Source organism: Choloepus didactylus, chromosome 2 (genome assembly GCF_015220235.1).
Source record: "Choloepus didactylus isolate mChoDid1 chromosome 2, mChoDid1.pri, whole genome shotgun sequence".
Classification (NCBI taxonomy): domain Eukaryota; kingdom Metazoa; phylum Chordata; class Mammalia; order Pilosa; family Megalonychidae; genus Choloepus; species Choloepus didactylus.
The window spans coordinates 147,674,045-147,699,975 of NC_051308.1; the positions used below are offsets into that span (position 1 = coordinate 147,674,045).

Here is a 25,931-nt window from a genome sequence, read left to right on the forward strand (position 1 = left end):
TTATCAGTCCTGGAAAGAATCATAAAACTTAGGTTCTAATTCTAGCTGTAGCATAGTAGGAAAGAAGACGTCAGAAAATATGAGTTATACCAGCTGAATAACCCGCCTTTGACAAAAATTTTAAACTGTCGAGTCTCAGGTTCCTATCATTCAGTAAATGTTTACTCAGTGTTCTGCGTCAGGCTCTGTTCTAGGCAACAGGGCTACACTAATGAATAAAAGACAAAAAAAAAAAATCCTTTTATCAGTTTACCATTCTAATGGGAAGAGACATACAAAAAAGAATACTCATCATCTAAATTAAATAGTATGTTAGAAATAAAGTGCTATGAAAAAAAAATCAGGGTAATGGACAGCAGGAGTCGCATTTTTAATCAGGGTGGTCAGGGTAGGCTTCACTGAGAACAATTAAATCTTTGAAAGAAGTAAAGGAGTGAATTAGGGACATTATCAGGAAGAAGACTATTTGACCCCTCCCCATTTCCCAATCCCCATCCCCCTACCCTCCCCCTGAAAAGCCAATTCAAAGGCACTGAAGCAGAAAAGACAGAAGTGTGTCTGGCCTGTTAAAAAAAATAAAACAAACAAACAAACAAAAAACAGAAAAGAAGCTGATTTGGCTAGAAAACAATGAACAGCAGGAAAGAGTAATAGGAAATTAGCTCAGAGAGGTAAAGAATGGGGGTAGGGTGGTAGCAGGCAAATCATAAGAATAGGGGTAGGGTGGTAGCAGGCAAATTGTATAAGGCCTTGTACGCCAACAAAAGGTCTTTGGCTTTTACACTAATGAAATGGAGAACCACCAGAAAATTGATATATTTATATACATATTTATATTTTCATTATATATTTATTATTATTATTATTATTTTGGCAGAGAGGTGAAATGACTAGGCCCATGTTTTAATAAAAGGGACAAAGGTGGAAAAAGGGCTTGGTGGAGGGGGATTATGTATCCCAATTGAGACATATTCTTGGTCTTGATTCAAATTCCTGTGAGTGTGAACCCATTATAAATATGAACTCTTCAAGATGTTATTTTGGTTAAAGTATGGCTCAACTGAATGAGGCAGGCCCTAATCCAGATTACTGGACTCCTTCATAAGCAGAAGAAATTCAGATTCACAGAGAGAAAGCCATGGGAAGGAGTTGTTAGTTGCAAAACACCAGAACCTGGAAGAGAAAGGAAAGGACATTGCCATGTGATGGGAAAGCCAAGAAACCACAAGAATTGTCAGCCAGCCAGAACACTAGAGACTCTGGAAGGAAGCAAGCCTTCTGGTCTCTGAAACCATGAGACAATAAATTCCTTTGCTTAAGCCAACCCATTATGGGCTATCTGTTATGGCAACCTGGTTGACTAAAACACAGAGAGATCAATCAGGAGGCCAAGGCAATAATACTGGCAAGAAAGGATGGTAGTTTAGAACAGGTGGTAACAGTAGCTATAAGAAATGATTAGATTCTTATTGCACTCTGCTTTGAAGGTAGAGCCAAGATTATTTTCTGGTGGATTGTTGTGGGATATGAGAGAAGAAAGGAGTCCAGGACAATGCTAAGGTTCTCTGCCTGAGCAAATGGAGAAACAGGGCCTCATCAACTGAGCTAGTGAAGACTGAAAATAAAGTAGATTTTTTAGGCACAGACAGAAGTTTCATTCTGAACACATTAATTTTGAGATGTCCCTTAGATGTACAAGTGGAGATGCTGACTGTGTTAGATGTAAAAATATGAAGTAGTTCAGTGGTCAAGTCTAGTTTCAAGACATAAAGTCATCTACACAAGGTAGGTGGGCTTAAAGCCATGAGATATGAAACTACCAAAGAAATGAACATAAAAGAAAACAAAAGAGCTCTAGATGAAGATAAGTGAGGAAGTGTTTGTAGTTCTGTCAATTGCTTTAATTCTTTCACTGAAGGAAGAAGCTAATTCATCGGCTGAGAGTAAAGATGGAGCTGGAAATATTGGAAATTTGAGAATCAGAGAGCAGAAGATAAGAAGTAATGCTATCGACAAGAGAATAAATATGTGAGGGAAATTAGTATAATTATGTAAAATCAGAATAATATAGAGTATCTCATGGGGATATTTCAAAGGTAAAATTAGAGTCTTTTTAAATAAAGGATCTAGTATAATGTCTTCCTCATGGCAGACAGTTAATAAACAGCAATTTCATTATTAATTAACTGAGTAACCTCTCTAGGTCTATTTTCTCATAAGCAAAAGGTGGGATTGGAATAGATGATTTTTAAAGTATCTCCTAGCTCTGAAGTTCTGACTATAATCCATGTACAGGAACCAAGGTTTATCTAAGCCAGCCACTTTAAAAGTGAATACTGATCTAGCTGAGAAGGTATGGCTGAAAACTGTACTTTACAGATAAAAATCGTACCCAGGACAGTGGTTCTCAGGTTCTCAGTGTGCCAGAGCACGCCAATGCCAAGAATCCATAATAGGGTTGCCAAATTTGCATCCTACACAATTGAGGAAACAATACATTTTCAAAATAAAGCTTTGACAATTTTTCTGCTGTCTTTATATATACTAATTAGGAGTCTCAAATTTTATAAACCAAATGAAAACGGGGAAAATCTAGTGAACTAGAAAAAGTCAAGCTGTCATTTATAAGTTCTATTATTAGTAAAATTACTTTAAAAGCCACCTTGAAAGATCATATTACAATACTAATTCATAAGTACATTTCAGATGGCACAGTTGAAGATATTAAAGCTTTTGGACTAAAACAACCAATAACATTTACATTGTTTACACTGCTATATATTATATTTAAGTTTGTCCAACTTTCTGAAACCTTTATTTTAGATTACCTTTCAATGTGTTGCCAAAATTTTTATTTCAGAATGAGCCTCCAAAGAAAGATTGAAAATTACTAGCCTACTGTAATGGTTAAGTTTATGTGTCAACTTGTCCAGGTTACGGTACCCACTAAGTTGTTTGGTCAAGTAAGCCCTAGCCTGTTACTATGAGGATATTTTATGGACTTAAATCACTAGTAAGTTGACTGCATCTATGGCTGATTACATCTACAATCAATTGAGGAGACTGACTTCAATAATGAGAGAAGTCTCATTCAATTAGTTGAAGGCTTTAAAATGAGAAGTGATGATTTCAGCAGTCAGAAGAGAGAATTTCCATCTCTACTTCAGCCCATCAGCTTCTTCTAAGGAATTCATGGAAAACCTTCATCGGAGTTCCTAGCTTGCAGCCTGACCTAGAGAAACTGGACTTGGCCATTCCCATAGTTGCCATGAGACAATTCTTATAAAAAACTCATAATATTTATAGGTAACTCCTGTTGGTTCTGTTTCCTAGAGAACTCTGCCTAATTCACCTACCTCAGAGTTAACTATAATAAAATACCACAACTTAAAAAAACCAATATTAGAGAATAACCTATTCTGAATGATCTTTAGATGAATGAACTGATCCTTTTAGGGAGAAACTCTTTTATAGAATCATTTTGAAGGACTTGTTTCTACCCAATTATGACTTCTTTGTTCTCTAAAATTGAATATACTGGATATTCTTTAAACTACTTGAGGACAAAACGTTATTACATATAATAACTGTATTCTTCTATAACCATGATATCCTTAGGAGCTTTAAAGATTCAGAGAACTATTAATTAAATGGCTCCCTACTACTATGCTTCAGTTGAATAATGTCAGCTGCTAAACTGTGGTTTCCACTGTGGTTTTCACTGGTATCAGTATTCCTGCCTCCAACAATGCCCCTCCCACACTGTTTGTTATAATATGCTAAGAAACCCAAAGCCAAGTTTGTTTTCATATGTGTAAGTAGCAACTAGACTTACTGAAATCCTTAGGTACTCTTTTCTGCTCAAATATCTTAGACTCAGCATTAACTTTTTTTTAACACCAAGACTTTTGGCAGTGCTAGATAAAAACCTCCAATCATGACATCAGTCATGGTAAGCCAATAACTATTTTTCCATATTAAAGATTTATAAAAATATATCTTTCCTAGATTGAGTTCAGACTAAAATCCAAGGGTAACTGTAACTGAAAATTAAGTTCTTAATAACAGTGTATCATTGGGATTCCAGGACTGCTTTACTGGGGCCAACAATGCTTTGAACCATCATATTTTTACCAATAAAAATCATCCCTGAGAAGTAATACTCCTTGGTAAATCCTACTTCCTATGGATACAACATAATAATCATCATCAAAAAAATTCTACATGCATGGTTTAATCAAAAGAGAGATTACATAAAAGCATACTTTTCATTAAGACTTAATGGCTTCTTTAAACACTATACATATGCATTACTAAAATGGTAAAACTTTGAATAAGTAAGTTTAAGAGTGCTATTTTAATTTCCACATTATAATCTATAAATTGTTATCTCTTAGGGTGTCATCAGTCTACATATCTCAGAGAAGAATATCTAGATACATTTATGTCTGTACTAAAAGAGTTTATAAAGGAATAAGATATTAAATCTACTTTCCCAAAGAAGCTTATCATATAAGGTAACCAAAAAGACACATGAATCATAAAGTAGGAGACATTTGTTTTTGGTGGCCAAGTCTCAGTTTTACCGTACCTCTTTCCAGGCAAAAGGAATCCTCATCTTCAAGTGAGTCAGAGCGGTAGAAAATAATTGAGGCTTAAAAAAAGACTGAAGGATGTTTGTTGAATAAAGGAAGGTTATGTTAAGAAAGACAACAGATTCAATAAATGAAAAAAGGCCAAGTCTAACTTACAATACCTTAAGTCAAAGAAACAGAAGAGGAATTCATAGCTGTGGACCCAAAAGACAGAAGTCAGAAAAACAGCTCCCAGTGGAGAAAACAAAACAAGAACCATAGGATAGACACCAAGTGATAAGGAACATGGGTCACAAACTAAAAAACCTGAACAAGTAGGGGAATATCCAGAGGCTCAAATAAGACTTTCCAAAAGAAACCAAAATAAGAGCAAAAAAGGAAGGGGTTTTTGAGACTATAAAAGCGAAGTTACAGTGACTGGCCAGAAAGACAGTAAATCTAGAGATGGAATGTAGGAAGATGGCAAAGTAGGAAGCTCCAGGAATCCGTCCCTCCACCAAAAGAGCTACTGAACTGACAAAACTACCTGAATCAATTATTTTGAAACTCTGGAGTCTACTGGAACAGCATCCAAGCAAGAATTGGAGGAAGAGGCTGGTAAATTTTGGTAAAACTGATGAATTTTACCATCCCTGCAGCAGCTACCACCCCCGTCCCCAGCCCTCTGGCAGGCAGCAGTGGGGACTGCAGCCAGGGTTCCTGGTGCACCTTGCTGGTACCAGGATGGACTATAAGGACCTAGTCCTCCAAACTCCAGGGGTGTGTGGTCTGATCACTGCTTTTGATCAGCTACTTCAGATTGCTAGGGGCTGGTTCTGAGGGCAGCCATTATTCCAAATTTAAAGATATTAAACTTCCTCAAAACTACAAACAATACTTAAAGGGCTGCAGTAACCTGGCAAATGCCAAATCAAGAAAATGCATCTTCAAAAGTCATAGGACAGAGGAGGGAAGATGGCAGCATAGAGAGGAGTGGAAGCTAAGTAGTCCCCCTGGAACAACTGAAAAAAACCAGAAACAACTAGTGAATGATCCAGAATAACTGCGGGGTGGGGCAAACGAGACTGTCCACTCATCATACACCAACCTAAATTGGGAGGAATGACCAAGATCAGAGCATAAAATCTGTAAGTAAAACCTGTGGATCCAAGTCATGAGACCTCTTCCCCTATAGCCCAAGCTGCAAAGCCTCGTGGTGCCAGAGAGAAGCTCTCTCCCAGCAAGCGAATATAGCTCAGCTGAGCTCCAACTGGGGTTTTAAGTAGTGAGTGTGAACTGCTCACTACAGGTATGAATCCCCCAAAAATAGACAGAGGTTTTGGGTGACAACTGACCTTGGTGAGCCAGAGGGTCGTCTTGGACCAGGTTTGAAGGGGACTATCTGTTTCTTTTTTGGCTCGGTGGAGAAAGCCCCAGCCATTTTCAGTTCTCAGTGCTGTGACTCAGAGAAGGGTGGAGATACCACAAACAGAGAGACAGACCATTGAAATGCTAATGACCTCCCCTAGGGGGTCTATCTCCTCCAAGAGGAAAGGGGTGGGGCCCTTTCCATTCAGAACCAGACCCCAGAGCCTGGGGGAACATGGCCATACCTCCTCACACCAGTCAAGAATTATAGGCTAAAAAGGAGAAAAAAACGCACAACTTGCAGCCATCTCCCCAGCGGGCGGGGGCACTCCTGCCCCGGGTCGAACCCACAGCACAGAGCCGTGCCAAAAAACCCAGTGTGACAGGGAGTCTTTCCCGCAGCACCGCTCACATGCCACAATATCGGCTATGGACAGTGGCCTTGAATACACCCACGGCCGATTGTCCCGGAGCTGGGAGGGCAAAGCTGTGAATAAGGAGGAAGTTAATGTGTCCCGCTCAACCATCTTTGAAGCAGGCTGGGAACGCCCCTGCACAGCCCGGTGTCCCAGGGCTTCCCTGGAGGCCGGCACGCACTTGTGACATGGCATGGCCCTCCCTCCCTCAGCAGAGGTCCTGGAAGAGCACAGCAGGGAAGGGGGAACCACTTGGAAATCCCAGGGAACCTACGCCAATGCCAAGGACTTTTGGGTCAGTGGCAGAGAACAGCCTTAAATCTCCGGGAACACCTGGGAGGTCTGATTATTAAAGCTGCCCTTCCTCCCTAACCGCTCAGACACACGCCCCTCATTCAGGGCGGATGGCACTGACAGCACACCCAAATTAAGTGCACCGAGTGGACCCCATGGGGGTCAGATCCTCACACACCACAAAGTGGGTTGGGGAGAGCTGACTTCAGGGGAATTGGTGATTCACGGATGCCATCTGCTGGTTGGTTGGAGACAGTGTAAGCCACCAACCTGCAATTCTGACAAATTAAAGATCAAGAAAGCAAATGCCAAGAGGCCAAAAACAACAGAAAATCATAAAGCTTATGATAAAACCAGATGATATGGAGAACCCAAACCTAAACACCCAAATCAAAAGATCAGAAGACACACAGTACTTGGCACAATTAATCAAAGAACTACAGACAGGCAATGAGAGCATGGCACAGGATATAAAGGACATGAAGAAGAACATGGCACAGGACATAAAAGACATAAAGACCCTAGAAGACCATAAAAAAGACATTGCAAGACTAAATAAAAAGTAGAAGATCTTATGGAAATTAAAGAAACTGTAGGCCAAATTAAAAAGACTCTGGATACTCATAATACAAGATTAGAGGAAGTTGAACAACAACTCAGCCTCCTTGAGGACCACAGAACAGAAAATGAAAGAACAAAAGAAAGAATGCAGAAAAAAATTGAAAAAATCTAAATGGATCTCAGGGATACGACAGATCAAATAAAACGTTCAAATTTAAGACTCATTGGTGTCCCAGAAGGGGAAGAGAAGGGTAAAGGTCTAGAAAGAGTATTCAAAGAAATTGGTGGGGAAAACTTCCCGATATAAATACACAAAGCATAAATGCCCAGCGAACTCCAAATAGAATAAATCCAAATAAAGCCACTCCAAGACATATTCTGATCAGACTGTCAAATACTGAAGAAAAGGAGCAAGTTCCAAAAGCAGCAAGAGAAAAGCAATTCACCACATACAAAGGAAACAACATAAGACTAAGTAGTGACTACTCAGCAGCCACCACGGAGGTGAGAAGGCAGTGGCATGACATATTTAAAATTCTGAGAAAGAAAAATTTCCAACCAAGAATACTTTATTCAGCAAAACTCTCCTTCAAATCTGAGGGAGAGCTTAAATTTTTCACAAACAAATGCTGAGAGATTTTGCTAATAAAAGACCTGCCCTGCGTCAGATACTAAAAGGAGCCCTACCGACAGAGAAACAAAGAAAGGAGAGAGAGACAGAATTTTATGTCTGAGACTTTTAAGAGACATACATAGAATATTACATTCCAGGTCACTAGGACACACATTCTTCTCTAGTGATCACAGATCTTTCTCTAGAACGGACCATATGCTGGGACATAAAAACAAGCCTCAATTAAAAAAAAAAAAAAAAGAATTTGTTCAAAGCACATTCTCTGACCACAATGGAATACAAACAGAAGCCAATAACCATCAGAGACTTGGAGAATTCACAAACACCTGGAGGATAAAAATGAGGGGTAGATGGAAACATTCCCAGATAATCAAAAGCTGAGGGACTTCATCACCAGTAATCAGTCCTATAAGAAAGGCTAAAGGGAGTTGAGAAGGCTGAAAGGAAGGGACACTAAACAATTGACTGAAACTATATGAAGAAATAAAGATTTCCAGTAAAGATCACATGGTAAATATAAATACCAATACTACTGTATTTTTGATTTATAACTCCACTATTTACTTCCTACAGGATCTAAAATACATAAACTGTAATGATAAATCAGTGGTTTTGGACTCAATGTAAAATATATGTAATTTTTGACAAGAACTACATAGAGGTGGGGGAATGATGGAGTATAGGAACAAAGTTTATGTGTCATATTGAAGTTAAGTTGGTATCAAAGAAAAACAAGATTGTTATAGATTTAAGATGTTAAATTTAAGCCCCAAGGTAAACACAAAGAAAGTATCAGGGAATATGACCACAGAGATGAAAAGCAGAGTAGGGGTTCCGAGAAGTGGGGGAAGGAGCAATAAGAAATGAGTGTAGGGTTTCTGTTTGGGGTGAAGGGAAACTTCTAGAAATGGATGGTGGGAAGGTGATAGCATTGCAACATTCTAAATGTGATAATCCCACTAATGGAATGCTAGGGAGAGGGTGGAATGGGAAGATTTAGGCTATATATATGTTTCCACAATTGGAAAAAAAAAAAGACAGCTTAAATAGATGACGATTAAATGTGAAGGATGATCCTGGATGGGATCTGAGGATGGAGGAGAGAAGGCTCAAAGGGACACAGATGGGACACAAGAGAAAGAAAAAAAGGAAATACAGAATGCAAGCTTTATATCAATGTTGAATTTCTTGAACTTCTTAGCTGCGCTTAATGAGATTGCATAAAAGAATGTTCTTTCCATGGGAAAGGTATATGTGAATTGTATTGTTTGTTCAAAGATATGTGCAACTTGCTCACATATGTTCAGAGGAGAGAGCAACAGATGATAGGGAGGGAGGGAGGGAGGAAGGGACAGAGGGAGGAAAAGAAAGAAATGGTGGTGTGACAGGATGTTAAAGGTGGTGGATCAGGGTATCAGGGGAGGGGGGTCGGGGTTTGATGGAGTTCTATGTATGGGGTTTGTACTGTTTTTGCAACTGTTCCTGTAAGATTGAATTTATTTCAAAATAAAATTTATTAAATTAAAAAAAAAAAAACCTCATAGGAGAGGGGGCCAAGATGGTGGAGTGGTGAGGTATGGAATTTAGTTACTCCCTTAGGGCAGGGCAAATAGCCAGGAAGTGTCTGGAACAACTGTTTAAGGGACTTCTGTAACCAGAAACATGTAGTACACCAGTCTGGAATGGGGGGAACGGCTGAGATCGGAGCGAAGAACTGGAAACTTGATACAGATTATGCCCTCCTCGTGAGACATGGGCCTGCTGGACTGGGAAAATCTGATTGGGGTCGATCATATATAGGGAGATCCCCTCATAAAAAGGTTACACAGAAGCAGTGCAAGAACCAGAAAAATAACAGCTGAAAAATTCTAATAAACGAAATAGAAGCTATGCTAGATGTCTAGAATAAGTTGAATTGAATGCTAGAGAACAGAGCCAATCAACAAGAAAACCCTAGGTAAAAGTATGAAAATGAGCTCCAGAATAAACTAATCAAGAAAATCAGATGCCTAGACAGCAAAAAATCCTAAGCCATACTAGGAAACACCAAAATATGGACCAGCCAAAAGAACAAACACACGCTTCAACTGAGATACAGGAGTTAAAACAAATAATTAAAGATGTTCAAACAAATTTTCTAAATCAAATCAATGAGCTGAAGGAAAATATGGCAAAAGTGATGAAGGACATAAAGAAGACACTGGGTGACCATAAAGAAGAATTCATAAGCTTGAGAAAAACAAACGGCAGAACTTCTGGGAATGGCAGGCACAACAAAAGAGATGAAAAACACAAAGGAGACATACAACAGCAGATTTGAAGAGGGAAAAGAAAGGACCAGTGAACTAGAAGAAAGGACATCTGAAATCCTACACATAAAAGAACAGACAGGGAAAAGAATGGAAAAATACAAGCAGAGTCTTAGGGAACTGAATGATAAAATGAAGGAAACAAACATATATGCTATGGGTGTCCTAGAGGGAGAAGAGGAGGGAAAAGGGGCAAAATAATAATGGAGGAAATAATCACCGAAAATTTTCCAACTCTTAAAAAAGACATAAAGTTACAGATTCAAGAAGCATAGCATACCCCAACAGAATAGATTGTAATAGACCTACTCCAAGACTCTTACTGATCAGATTGTTCAATATCAAAGATGATAGAATTCTGAAAGCAGCAAGAGAAAAGCGATCTGTCACATAAAAGGGAAGTGCGATAAAACTATGTACAGATTTCTCTGCAGAAACCATGCAGGTGAGAAAGGAAGTGGTATAATATATTTAAGACTGAAAGAAAAAAACTGCCAACCAAGAATTCTATATCCAGCAAAACTGTCCTTCAAAAATGAGAGGAGTTTAAAATATTTTCAGACAAAAAGACACTGAGAGTGCTTGCAAATAAGAGACCTGCTCTATAAGAAATACTACAGGGAGTGCTACAGGGTGATAGGAAAAGAAAGGAGCAAGAGGTTTGGTGAAGAATGTAGAAATGAAGACTATCAGGAAGTGTAAAAGGAGAGAGAAAAAATAAGGTATGCCATATAAAATCGAAAAGACAAAATGGTAGAAGAAAATACTGCCCTTACAGTAATAGTACTAAATGTTAGTGTAGACTAAACTCTCAAAAAAAAAAAGACATAGACTGGCAGAATGAATTTAAAAACAGGATCCATCTATATGCTGTACAAGAGTACAAGAGACTCACTGTAGACACAAAGACAAAAACAGGTTGAAAGTGAAAGGTTGGAGAAAGATATTTCACACAAGCAACAACGAGAATATAGAGTAGCTATATTAATGTCAGACAAATTAGACTTCAAATTTAAAACAATTAAAAGAGACATGGAAGGACACTATAAAATAATAAAAGGGACAATTTGTCAAGGAGACATAGCAATCATAAATATTTATACACCAAGCCAGAGTGCCCCAAAATACATGAGGCAAACACAGTCAACACTAAAGGGAGAAGTAGACACCTCTACAACAATAGTTGAAAGACTTCAATACACCACTCACATCAATGAACAGAATATTAAGACAGGATCAATAAGGACACAGAGATGTTGATTTGTATGATAAATGAACTAGACTTGACAGACATTTATAAAACACTACACCCCACAACAGCAGAATACACATTTCTCTCAAGTGCTCATGGATCATTCTCAAGGATACACCACATGTTGGGCCACAAAGCAAGTACCAATAAATTTTAAAATATTGATATTATATAGAACACTTTCTCAGATCACAATGGAATGAAGTTAGAAGTCAATAACAGGCAGAAGGTTGGAAAATTCACAAATAAATGGAGGCTAAACAACACACTCTTAAACAACTAGTTGGTAAAGAAGAAATTACAAGGGAAATTACTTAATACCTCGAGGAAAATGAAAATGAAAACACAACACATCAAAACTTATGGGATGCAGCAAAGGCGGTGGTGAGTGGAAAATTTATTGCCCGAAATGCCTATATTAAAAAAGAAGAAAGAGCAAAAATTGAGCAATTAACTGCTCACCTGGAGGAACTAGAGAAAGAACAGCAAACTAACCCCAAAGCAAACAGAAGGAAAGAAATAACAAAGATTAGAGCACAAATCAATGAAGTTGACAACATGAAAACAACAGAGAATCAACATAATGAGAAGCTGGTTCTTTAAAAAAATCAGTAAAATTGACAGCCCCTTAGACAGATTAACAAAAAAAAAGAAAGAAAGAAAGGGCGGAGAAATGAATACACAAATAAATAAAGTCAGAAATTGGAAAGGGGACATAACTACTGACCCCACAGAAATAAAGGAGATAATGAGAGGATACTATGAGCAACTGTACCAGTTTGTATATATTATGCCCCCAGAGAAAAACATGTTCTTTGATGCAATCTTTTTGGGGTCAGACATATTAGTGTTGATTAAGTTGGAACCTTTGGATTAGGTAGTTTCCATGGATATGTGACCCACCCAACTGTAGGTGATAACTCTGATTAGATAATTTCCATGGAGGCATGGCCCTGCCTATTCAGAGTGGGCCTTGATTAGTTTACTAGAGCCCTATATAAGAGCTCAGACAGAAGGAGCTTGCTAGCTGCAACTGAGAGATACATTTTGAAGATGGCCGTTGGAAGCTGACACTGACATTTTGGAGAATACCATTTTGAAACTCAACATGGGAGCAAGCAGACGCCTGCCATGTGCCTTCCCAGCTAATACAAGTTTTTGGATGCCATCGGCCATCCTTCAGTGAAGGTACCTTGTTGCTGATGCCATACCTTGGACACTTTTGGCCTTAAGACTATAGCTTTGTAACCAAATAAATGCTCTTTATAAAAGCCAATCCATTTCTGGTGTTTTGCAAAATGGCAGCATTAGCAAACCAGAACAGCAACTATATGCTAATAAACTAGACAACTAAGACAAAATGGACAACTTCTTAGAAAAGCATAGACAAACCAAGAAAAACAGATGACCCAAGAAGAAACAGATGACCTCAACAGACCAATCACAAGTAAACAGATTGAATCAGTCATCAAAAAGCTCCCAAAAAAGAAAAGTTTATAACCAGATGGCTTCACATGTGAATTCTACCAAATATTCAAGAAATAATTAGTACAAATCCTGCTCAAACTCTTCAAAAAATTTGAAGAGGAAGGAAAGCTACCTAACTCATTCTATGAAGTCAACATCACCCTAATACCAAAGCCAGCCAAAGATATTACAAACAAGAAATTGATAGAGCAATCTCTATAATGAATACAGATGCAAAATTTCTCAAGACAATACTCACAAATCGAATCCAGCAGCACATTAAAAGAATTATACACCACAGTCAAGTGGAATTTATTCCAGGTATGCATGGCTGGTTCAACACAAGAAAATCGATTAACATAATACATCACATCAATAAATCAAAGCAGAAAAACCACATGCTGATCTCAATTGATACAGAAAATGCATTTGACAAAATTCAACATCCTTTCTTGATGAAAACATTCAAAAGGATAGGAATAGAAGGGACCTTCCTCAATATGATAAAGGCAACATATGAAAAATCCACAGTTAACATTATACTCAATGGGGAAAGACTGAAGACTTTCCCTCTAAGATCAGGAAAAAGACAAGGATGCTTACTGAAACGACTATTCAATGAAAGCGCTGGAAGTCCTCACTAGAGCAATTAGGCAAGGAAAAAAAAAAGGCATCCAAATTGGAGAGGAAGAAGTAAAACTTTCACTGTTTGCAGATGACAGGAACCTATATGTAGAAAATCCGGAAAAATCTACAACAAAGCTATTAGAGCTAATAAATGAATACAGCAAAGTGGCAGGGTACAAAATCAACACGCGAAAATCAGAAGTGTTCCTATACACCAGTAATGAGCAAAATGAAGAGGAAATCAAGAAAAAAATTCCATTTACAACAGCAATCAAAAGTATTAAGTATTTTAGGAAAAAACTTAACCAAGGCCACAAATGACCCATACATAGAAAATGAAAAGAAATGGCTAAAAGAAATCAAACAGGACTTTAAAAAATGAAAGGACATACTGTGTTCATGATTGGAAGATTAAATATAGTTAAGATGTCAATTCTACCTAAACTGATCCACAGATTCAATGCAATACCTATTAAAATCCCAACAACTTACTTTGCAGAAATAGTAAAACCAATAACCAAATTTATTTTGAAGGGCAGTGTGCCAGTTTGAATGTATTATGTCCCCCAGAAAAAGCCATATTCTTTGATGCAATCTTGTTGGGGCAGATGTATTAGTGTTGATTAGACTGTAATTCTTTGTTTCCATGGAGATGCGACCCACCCAACTGTGGGTGATAACTCTGACTGGATAATTTCCAAGGAGGCATGGCCCTGCCCATCCAGTGTGGGCCTTGATTAGCTTACTAGAACACTATATAAGCTCAGACAGGAGTGAGCTTGCTTCAGCCAAGAGAGAGCAATTGAGAGTGACATTTTGGAGAGCAGTTGTAGCTAAGAGAGGACAAAACGCCCCAAGAGCAACACTTTGGGAAACACCATTTTGGAGAATGCAACCTGGGAGCAAGCAGATGCCAGCCACATGACTTCCCAGCTAACAGAAGTTTTCGGGATGCCAATGGCCTTTCTCGAGTGAAGGTACCCTCTTTTTTATGCCTTATCTAGGCATAAAGTTAGACTATAACTTTGTAACAAAATAAACCCCCTTTATAAAAGCCAATCCATTGCTGGTATTTTGCATTCTGGCAGCATTAGCAAACTGGAACAGGCAGGGTACCCCAATGAGCCAAAAATATTTTGAGAAAGAGGAATGAAGTGGGAGATCTCACACTACCTGACTTTAAGCATATTACAAAGCTAAAATGGTCAAAACAGCATGGTACTGGCATAAAGATGGTGTGCTGGTTTGGATGTACTATGTCCCCAGAAATGTCATTTCCTTAATGCAATCTTGTGGGGGCAGATGTATTAGTGTTGATTAGGTTGGAATCTTTGGAATAAGTTGTTTCCATGGAGATGTGACCCACCGAACTGTAGGTGATAATTCTGATTGAATTATTTCCATGGAGGTGTTGCCCCACCCATTCAGCTTGGGTCTTGATTTAATCACTGGAGTCCTATAAAAAAGCTTACAGACAGAAGGAGCTTGCTGCTGCAACCAAGAGAGATATTTTGAAGACAGCCATTGAAAGTAGACTTTTGCTACTCCAGAATTCACCTGGGAGAAACTAAGAGAATACCCCCAGATGCCTCGAGAGAAATGCCCTGGGAGAAAGCCATTTTGGAACATACCTGGGAGCAAAGGAAGAAGACGCCAGCCACGTGCCTTCACAGACAACAGAGGTGTTCCAGACACCACTGGCCATTCTTCAGTGAAGGTATACTCATGTTTATGCCCTGGTTTGGACACTTTCATGGCCTTAAGACCGCAACTTTGTAACCAAATAAACCCCCTTTATAAAAGCCAATCTACTTCTGGTATTTTGCATAACAGCATTAGCAAACTGGAAAAGATGGCTATACCAACCAATAGAATTGAGTATTCAAAAATAGACCCTCTCATCTATGGACAATTGATCTTTGATAAGGTGGTCAAGCCAACACAACGGAGACAGAACAGCCTCTTCAATACATGATGTGTGGAGAACTGTATAGCCATATCCAAAAGAGGACTCCTATCTCACACATTAAACAAAAATTAACTCAAAATGGATCAAAGACCTAAACATTAGAGTTATGACCATAAAACTCTTAGAAGAAAATGCAGGGAAATATCTTAAAGATCTTATGATAGGAGGTGGTTTCCTTACACCCAAAGCACGAACAATGAAAAAAGAAATAGATGAGATCTCCTCAAAATTGAACACTTGTGCATCAAAGGACTTTGTCAGAAAAGTAAAAAGGCACCATACACAATGAGAGACAATATTTGGAAACCATATATCAGATAAGTGTTTAACATCCAAATACATATAAAGAGATCCTACAACTCAACAACAGAAAGACAAACAACCCAATTAAAAAATGGGCAAAAGACATGGACAGACACTTTCCTGAAGAAGAAATACAAATGGCTAAAAAACATCTGAGAAGATGCTCAACTCCACTGGCTATTAGGGAAATGCAAATCAAAACCACAATGAGATTTCATCTCATATCTACTAGAATGGCCAATATCAAAAAACCAGAAAATTACAAGTGCTAGAGAAGATGTGGAGAAAGGGGCACACTTATTCACTGTTGGTGGGAATGTAGAATGGTGCAGCCACTCTGGAAGGCAATGTGGCGGTTCCTCAGGAAGCTAAGTATAGAACTGCCATATGATCCAGCAATCCCTTTACTAGGTATTTTGTATATATATATATATATATATATATATATATATATATATATACATACTCAGAGAAACTGAAAACTAAGACATGAATGGACATTTGTAAACTGATGTTTATAGCAGCATTATTCATGATTGCAAAGAGATGGAAACAGCCCAAATGTCCATCAACGGACGAGTGGATAAACAAACTATGGTATATACATACTACGGAATATAAAGCAATTGTAAGAAAGAATAAAGCCATGGAGCATATAACAATGTGGATGAACCTTGAGGACATTATGTTGAGTGAAAATTAGCCAGAAACAAAAGAAAAAATACTGTATGGTCTCATTAACATGAACTAACATTAATGAGCAAACTTTGAAAGTTGAACCTGAGGCGATAGAAAGAGGGTAGAGATTGGGCATTTGATGCTGAAGGTGTATAGAATGTTCAACGGGATTGATTATAAAGATCCCAAAATGGATAGCACAATACTGTGTGATGGTAGTACAGTATTTTAAGTACACTGAGCAAAGATGACTATAAATACAGTTGAAAGGGCAAGGCAAGGGACATATATGACACCAGAAGAAAAATCAGAAGATAAAGACTGGGGCTGTATAACCTACTGAAACTTAAGAGTGGTCAATGATGGTGACTAAATGTACAAATATAAAAATGTTTTTACATGCGGTAGAACAAATGAATGTCAACTTTGCAAGGTGTTGAAAATGGGATGGTATTGCAGAAAAAATATAATCAATGCAAATTAGAGTCTACAGTTAATAGTAACACTGCAATATGATTCCATTAATTGTAACAAAGGCAATATATGAAAGCTAAATGTCTATAAGAGGGGTATATAAGGGAGGGACATAGGATTCGTGGTGGTGGTGGTGTTGTCTGACCTTTTTATTGTATTTTATTGTATTTTCTCTTTTATTTTTTATTATTCTTTATTTCTTTATTTTTTGGAGTAATGAATGTGTTCAAGGGCTAACTGTGGTGATGAATGCACAACTATATGATGACACTATGAACAACTGATTGTACACTGTGGATGACTGTATGGCACTGAATATATCTCTATAAAATTGCAGGGGGAAAAATAAACAGAGGGACATAAGTGCTGGAGAAAATGTGGAGAAAGGGATGTATCTATTCACTATTGGTGGGGAAAGAGAATATTACAGTCCATCTGGAAGACAGTGGTGGTTCCACAAGAAGCTAAGTATGAGGTAGCCACAAGGTCCTCCAACCCCATTTTTGGGTATACACTTGGAAGAACTGAGAGCAGGAACACTAATGGACATTTGCACATTGTGCTTATGGTGGCAGTATTCACAATTTGCAATAGAAGGGGGTGGTCTAAGGGTACATCAACTGATGAACAGGATGGTGAACTGTGGTGTATGTATACAATAGAATATTGAGTGGCTGCAAGAAGGAATGAAGTTGTGAGGCATGCAACTAGGTGAATGGACCTTGAGGACAGCATTTTGAGCGAAATAAGCCAGAAACAAAAAAACACAAACATTATAATGCCTCACTAATACGGACTAACTATAATGTTCAAACTCTGAGAACTGAATCTTAGAGCACAGGTTATCAGGGGAAGGCTTATTGTAAAGGTCCCTAGACTGTAGGCTCTTACGGCAGTTACATCTATTCCTGAGTTAAAATGGTTATCTCTAAATTCTGAGATGCTGAGCTCTTTGTGTATAACCTGGTCAGTCTCCAGAACCTGAGACTCAGAGCTCGAGCTCGGCAGCTATGAATATCACCATTAGCTCATACAGCAATGGTTAAAAAAAGCTGAAAAAGAGTTCAAACTTCAATTAGAGATATGAGTGAAGCTGATCTGGTTAGAATGAAAGCAAATCAGACTAAAGAGTAAAGGACAACATTGACAGTGTTTTAAAACTTCAACTGCTGTGTGAGATCAAAGAAACAGATGTTTATTTGGGGGCAAATCTATATTTTCTGTAGCACTCTATATAATTTAACCTGTAGCACAGTTTATTCAAATACCATAATTACATGTAACTTTGAACAGTGAGATCTCGTTGGCTTATACAGGTTAGTGTGAGGCCCTGATACATCCCAAAGTAATTTGGGCAGAGAATAAAAATGTATTTGCAAAGCCCTCTTGAGGCACTGGGGAAAAATGTGGATATATTAAACTTTCCCACCTATGGAATTACTGATATTCTCACAAGCATTGTGGTCTATCAATTTAGAAGGCTGAGCCCTCGATCTTGGGGCTTGCCATTATGAAGCCTGTTACTGCAAAGCAGAGGCTAAGCCTACTTATAATTGTGCCTAAGAGTCACCCCCAGAGAAACTCTTTTGTTGTTCAGATGTGGCCTCTCTCTCTAAGCCAATTCTGCATGTAAACTCACTCCCTGCCCCCCCCCCGCCCCAAGTGGGACATGACTTTCAGGGGTGTAAATCTCCCTGGCAATGTGGGACATGACTCCTGGGGATGAGCTTGGACCCAGCATCATGGGATTAAGAAAGCCTTCTTGACCAAAAAAGGGAATAAAAATGAAACAAAACAAAGTTCAGTGGCTCAGAGATTTCAAATGGAGTTGAGAGGTCATTCTGGAGGTTATTCTTATGTTTTATATATATAGATAGATAGATATGGATGGATAGATAGGTAGATAGATAGATCCATTTTTAGTTTTTAGGGTATTGGAATAACTAGAAGGAAACACCTGAAACTGCTGAACTATAACCAAGTAGCTCTGATTCTTGAAGACTACTGTGTAACTATATAGCTTACATAGTGTGACTCTGTGATTGTGAAAACCTGTGGCTCACACTCTGTTTATCTAGTGTATGGATACACGAGTAGAAAAATGAGGACAAAAAGTAAATGAATAACAGGGGGGAATGGGGGGAAGGGATGTTTGGGGTATTCTTTTTACTTTTATTTTTATTCTTATTTTGTTTTTGAAGTAATGAAAATGTTCAAAAATTGATCGTGGTGTTAAATGCAAACCTATATGATGATATTGTGAACAACTGACTGTCCACTTTGGATGACTGTACGGTGTCTGCATGTATCTCAATAAAACTGCATTTACATATATTCAGAAAGAAATGAGAAAGGACTCAATATGATACAATACAAAAACAATCAAACAAATATAAAGTAGGCATTAATGGAAGAACTGAGGGTCAAAAAAGGTATAAGACTTACAAAGACAAAAGAGAAGAATGCATTATCAGTAGTGACATTAATGTAAATGGATTAAACTCTCTGGTCAAAAGGCAGAGACTGGCAGAATGGATTTTAAAAAATTACCAAATTATATTACAAGAAACTCACCTTAAATTCAAAGACACGAGTAGGTTTAAAGTGACAGAAAGAAAAAAAAATGTATACCATGCAAATAGTAACCAAAAGAGAGCTGGGTAGCTCTACCAATATCAGATAAAATAGACCTTAAGTCAAATACTGTTATAAGGGATAAAGAAGGTCATTACATACGGATGAAGGTACAATTCAATAACAAGACATAACAATTATAAATATATATGCACCTAACAGCAAAGATGCAAAATACATGAAGCAAATATTTGAAGGGAAAATATTTCAATACACCGCTTTTAATAATGGATAAAACATCTAGACAGGAGATAAATGAGGAAACAGAACTGAATGATATTCTAAACCAGCTAGACCTACCAGATATATAGAACACTTCACCCAACAGCAGCAGAAAACATATTCTTCTCAAGTACACATGGATCATTCTCCAGGACAGACCATATATATTGGGTCACAAAAGAAATCTCAATAAAGTAAGAAATACTGAAATCATACAATGTATCTTCTCAGACCCCAACGGAATGAAGCTGGAAATCAATGGGAGGGGGAGAAATGGAAAATTCACAAATTCGTGGAAATTAAACAACATACTCAAACAACCAATGGGTCAAAGAAGAAATCAGAAGGGAAACTGAATAAAGAAGAAATATCTTGAGGTGAAGGAAAATGAAAACACAAATACCAAAACGTATGGGATGCAGCAAAGACAGTGCTAAGAGGTAAACTTATAGCTTTAAATGCTTAAAAAAGAAGAATGTAAAAGAAAATATTGGGAAACTTGGCAAATGCTCTCTTGTCCTGAAATAACTTATGTTTCAGGCAAATATTTACCATTAATAATGCAACTAAGACGATCTCTATAAAATCATAGTCAACTATTTCCCAAAGGAAAAAAAAAATATCAAATTCCATCAGCTGTTGTATTCAGCATCAAGCCCAGGGCCCCTGGATAATGTGAATTCCCTTTCAATTTTTGCCATCTTTCCACCACATTTTTCTGTAACCTCTAGCTTAAACTGTAAATACCTCAGTGAATTCTACATATATCGCTGAAAGAAGTGGAAAAGAAAGAAAATGTAAATATCTCTACAGGAAAAGGAAATGTTATAAGTAGTTGCTTTATTCCTTATTTTGTCCACCAAAGAAGATTATAGCTTATATTTAGGACTCCCTCCCTCCACTCAACATTTCATGGTTGCTTTACCCCCATGTGATCTTTTTAGTCATTGTGATGAAAAAAAAAATACCTTTATTTCTAAAGTTTTTAAACATTTGTGGTCCACACTGTTTTCCTTCACTTTTAACATTGGATCAGTATCTACTAAGATTTCTTGATACTACATTCCACAGCTCATCCTTAGAGTAACTATATGTGAGCTACATGCAGGGAATTCCTTTTCTGGTTTTGATGTTTGTCAAAATATCCTTAACTATGTATTTGAGAGTAAACAAATATAAATTGTTCTGTAGTGCTAAGTTGATGACCCTTACAAGAATAAAGACCAATAAATGTGGGGTAGGAAACCAGAGGATGTATCTTTAAATTTGTACAAGTCCTTTAAGTACTTTGAATGGCAAATAAAATGTCAGGATTTCTATCTCTCTCTCTCTCTCTCTCTCTCTCTCTCACACACACACACACACAAGGAGAACGCCCCCAAGTCAGAGACCTAACTTCACAACTGGAAGATCCAGAAAAAGAAGAGCAAACTAAACTCAAAATGAGCAGAAGGAAGGAAATAAGAATTAGAGGGGAGATAAATGAAATAGAGAATAAAAAATAAAACAATAGAAAGAATCAACAAAACCAAAAGCTGGTTCCTTGAAAAGATGAATAAAATTAACAAACCTTTAGCTAGACTAACAAAGGAAAAAAGGGAGTGGATGCAAGTAACTAAAATCAAAAATGAAAGGAGGGGCATTACTACCAACTCCACAGAAATAAAAAGGATTATAAAAGGAGATTATGAAAAAATGTGTCAACAAATTAGACAATTTAGATGAAATGAACAAATTCCTAGAAACACACAAACCACTTAAACTGATTAAAGAAGAAACAGAACTCTAAACAGACAAATAACACCTTAATTGACTGGCCAATACGCATGGCCATCAGAGAGGGAAATGCCACAAGATAAGGCTACCTCTTGGAAAAGCACTGAAGGAGCACAAGTGCAGCTGAGAGAGCTACTGATTCATGCGGCCATTTATGCTTCACACTTCTGGAGCCCTAACAAAGTCACGTTTACAGTAGGCATGAAGAATAAATTATTAAAAGCTGCATTTCCCAGTTGGAAGGGACCCTTCCTCCCTATTCCATGCCTTCTTGCCAATATCTCTGTATACGATGTAGGATAAGCCCTTGCTGAGATAGGAGAGACAGAGATGGATACCGGGACATTCAGAGCCTGAGTGCCAGATGGGAAAAATATGGGGAAAAGGAAAACTACCTCTCCCCAAATCTAATGTGGCAGGAACTGCTGAAAGCTGGTCAATGCCATTCTGAAATACTGGAAGGGTCTGAATTCAGAACAACAATACACTAGAGTGCTCCATGGACCAAAGAGAGATCCAACTTGCACCCTCTGAGCAGGGGCAGATGGAGAGAGAACAGCAGTCCCCAAGCCTCCTCCCCTGTGGGGACGATAAAGATTCCTTGAGATGCAGGGCTATCTGGTGGACTGGAGCCCCCATGTGGAACTAATAATACATTGGTCTCTACAAAATAAATAACATGTGTTGGCCTTGGAAAATAAGGGAGAAGATGCGTCCTCATATATGGGAATACCCAGTGGTTACCTGGACCACTGACATTCACTGATGGGTATTGGGGTGCATGCACCCCGGTGAAAAAGGCTCATTTTCTTCTTCAAATAGGACAAGCCCTTTCCATACCACAGGTGGTTGTGCATATTCCTATACCTGAAAATATATTGGGAGCAGATACTCTCTCAGGGGTGGGGCTGCCTTAGATACTATTACAGGAAAATTTCACCTAAGGGTGCGAGTCATGAAGGCAGTGCTACTGGGACATGATAGTTGGGAACCCATCCTCCTACTGCAGCCAAGAAGAACAGTGGCTATTTAATAATGCCTGCCTGGGAGGCACACACACACAAATAAATATCTGCAACTATCTGAATAGGTGCTAATTATCCGGCTGGAACAGAGTCCTGTCAATAGCCAGTCTGGCCTGTTCAAAAGCCAGATAGAACATGGAGAATGACTGTAGATCGTAAGAATTGAACAAAGTGCCATTCATAAAGTCACAACATACATACAGCCTAAACAGTAACCTTTTTAGGTCTGTAATAGACTTACAGATCACACAAAAACACTCACATTTTGCCTTTTCTTTTTAATTTGGCCTGTCATCTTCCCATCTGGTTAATAAAACATATTGAATCAGTATCACTATTCAATTGGCATGAAATGTTACTTATTTTGGGTGAGTGGACATCTGTAGTGCTATTGCATGGCTCTTCTAGTGTTTTAACCAGTATTAAGTCTCCACTCTGTTTCTCTAGTTATATATCCTCCTGCACAGTCAAATCAATAACGTCTTTTTCTTTTTCAATTGAAGAGACTAAAATTACATTTGTGTGTTTAAATAGTCATTCTAAATCGGAGATTCCAATTAACTATATCTTCTATGGCTTTTTTGAGTTGGACATTTTGGCAAACATTTTTTGATAATAGTATTTAAAATTTTAAAGTCCTGTAAACGAAGAAAGAGAGATTTCTAAGTATTTCAAAGACTTACCATTTAAAGCAATTCTGGGGATTCAGAAACTAAGGCAAGCCTTAATATTATTTTAAATATTCAGAAAAAAGTTTTGAGCTCACATTTTCAAGAGGATTTAAGCTTTTATATGATCATTTAACAACTTACTTCAAAATTAAGGTCTCTGATCAACATATCTCCATTTGGCGTTGCTAAAGGAACATGATCAAATCTATAGAGAAAATTAACAAGAAGAGGTATAATTTTACAGTAAACACTAAGCAAATGTTACCCAAAAGAGAAAGGCTACTGTAATGACAAATATTTATAATGCAGAAGAACTTTTTCTGTACGTACTTTATAATGTTATCTTCAATGATGATTTCTCCAGCACCAGGTATCAAGGGAATGACTTGCGCTCCTTCAATACCTTAAATGGAAAATTGTACTAAAGCATCATATTATGTCAGTAAAAACTTAAAATTGTAACCTAATATGTTTATATTTACCCTTTTCTTGTTGTGAGACCATTGTGCGTTCATATTTGCCATGATTTAAATCCTTTAGTACTTGCATCAATTCTGTGATCCGAGCAGTAAACCTAAAATTTAAAAAGAAACCACAATCAATACTCCAAAGACATGTTATTTTATACAAATCTAACTAAAGTTTCTAAAACTGTAATTTAGTTTAAACGAAATCTCATAAACATAAATTATTAATGATAGTATGCTTATGTTTTGTTCATTATGTTTCAGTAGGAGGGTAGAAGCATGAAAATGAGAGAAAGGGTTTCATAGGATCCCCCAAATAAACAGATACTTCATTAATAGGTATACCAAGCAGGTTCTTTGCTGCTGGAATTTTTAAGAAGTTTCTAGTGGATACTACAGAAAGAGTAGTGCATTCCTTAAATCCAAGAAGTATGGAGGCTGCAGTCCTGTTGGAGTGACTTACAGAACCATGTATAAAGTTGGCCTTCCTATTTGAGAAAGGCATTTATTACATATTTGCCAAACGTACGTTGCTTCTCTGCAGACATGGAAGAATCTGAAAGATGCCTCTCGTTCTTACTCTGAAGAGGATGGTGAGAATAAGAATGACATGATGGGAAAGAGGAAGTACTCTGCATCAGAGGAGCAACATTGGATTTTTCTGTGAATAGCAAACAGAAACCTCCTAAAGGAACAGAAGCACTCCAAAGGCCATGAGCACTAAAGGCAATAGCAAAAGTATGAACAGATGGGAAGAATGTTAGCATTCTCACGAGAAAGAAACTCCTCATAGCAGTTTACAACTCCCTCTATCTTGCCAAGGAGACCTTAACTGCCAGCGGGAGGGAAGAGGGAATAAAGAAGTATGAGGAAATTGAAGATGAATCACAGACCTGGGAGAGATCTTAAGTCATCAACTTTCTTCAGGCAACAAAGAACCTGACATTTATGGTGCTTTTTGTATTATGTTTTTTAGACCATGCTATGCTCTTTATATTAGAGCTTGGAATAATGAAATATTTAGTTCCACTGTATGGTCTACAACAATTTTAATATCAGCCAACACAACAATATTTACAACTGCACCTACAGATACCACAAGTTAAGTACCACTGACTTTTCATTTTTATCCATTAAAGCCAATATTTTATTTGTTCATTGGTTTTGCTACAATCAGAGATCTAAGAAAAAAAAAAAAAAATCGTGGTGGCAGAGAAGAGTTCAAATGAGGAAGTTCTGTTCATTAACTTAAATTTTCTAGGAATTAAGAAGAGACTGCCATGATCCAACACTTCTCAACAAACACCAGTGTCCATGGAGCAAACAGCTTGAGAACCACTACTCTAGCTTCAACAGCTATCTTAGGGAAACATGAAAAGTTCACTGTCAGAGGAAAATTGTCCTCAATTTTCTATCAAAACCAGATTCCTTAAGTAGAAAATGAGGCTTCAGTTGTCGCCTTATCTTAACCTCAACTGGGCACCTTCATGAGGGATACCATATTTTTAAAAATAGTTCTCTGCAATTGCTCATTATTACTAAAATCTTACCCTGCCAATCTAGTCATTTCACGACCAGCCAAAACTATTCGACCCAGAGCTTGAGACATTCGTAAAAGCATTCTTCCACTTTGGTAATAATCCTTAAATAGAAATAAATAAATATTGGTTTTCACTTAACATTTCTAAGATTAGAAACAATGTACTAGGCTTTATTTATTTTTAAATTTTCATTACATTTTTACCATTACTATTATTTTACCTCCAGAAGTTCTGAATGTTTACTCTTGAGATGTCGAGGATGAGATAAATCTAGAAAAGGGCGACTAACAACGAGGTAACCAACTACAGTGGCAAAGTCTGGAACAAAACAGTTAAGATTTAAAACATTAAAATATTTCACCTTCCCCACAAATCTCCTTCCACCATCTCTTTTAAAACATACTTACATTTGGCAATTATGCTATCAATGAAGCCCATAGAGAACCGAAACAAAATGAAATTATGCAGGTGCTCTACCTGGCAAAAAACAAAAGCAACAACAAAAATGTATATTTTCTCTATATAAGAAAATAAATGAATCTACCTTAAAGATCAAACCAACTGTATTATTCCTTTAGTCAACAAATATTTACTGAGAGCCTATGATTTCTGACTATAGTATGTATCACACTTTGTTAAGCACAATACTGATTCACATAGCAGGTATCA

At 37.6% G+C, this 25,931-nt stretch overlaps 1 protein-coding gene across 1 annotated transcript in view; it reads right to left on the reverse strand.

The window, feature by feature from the left end:
- Window positions 1–25,931, reverse strand: part of ABCD3 (ATP binding cassette subfamily D member 3) — a 116,408-nt gene that overhangs the window by 15,132 nt on the left and 75,345 nt on the right. The window contains exons 11-16 of the mRNA XM_037826594.1: window positions 25,670–25,739; window positions 25,483–25,580; window positions 25,272–25,363; window positions 23,737–23,828; window positions 23,585–23,657; window positions 23,396–23,459 (exon numbers count right to left, since the gene is read on the reverse strand). Coding sequence (XP_037682522.1) covers window positions 23,396–23,459; window positions 23,585–23,657; window positions 23,737–23,828; window positions 25,272–25,363; window positions 25,483–25,580; window positions 25,670–25,739 — 489 coding nt within the window. The remainder of the gene's footprint in view (window positions 1–23,395; window positions 23,460–23,584; window positions 23,658–23,736; window positions 23,829–25,271; window positions 25,364–25,482; window positions 25,581–25,669; window positions 25,740–25,931) is intronic.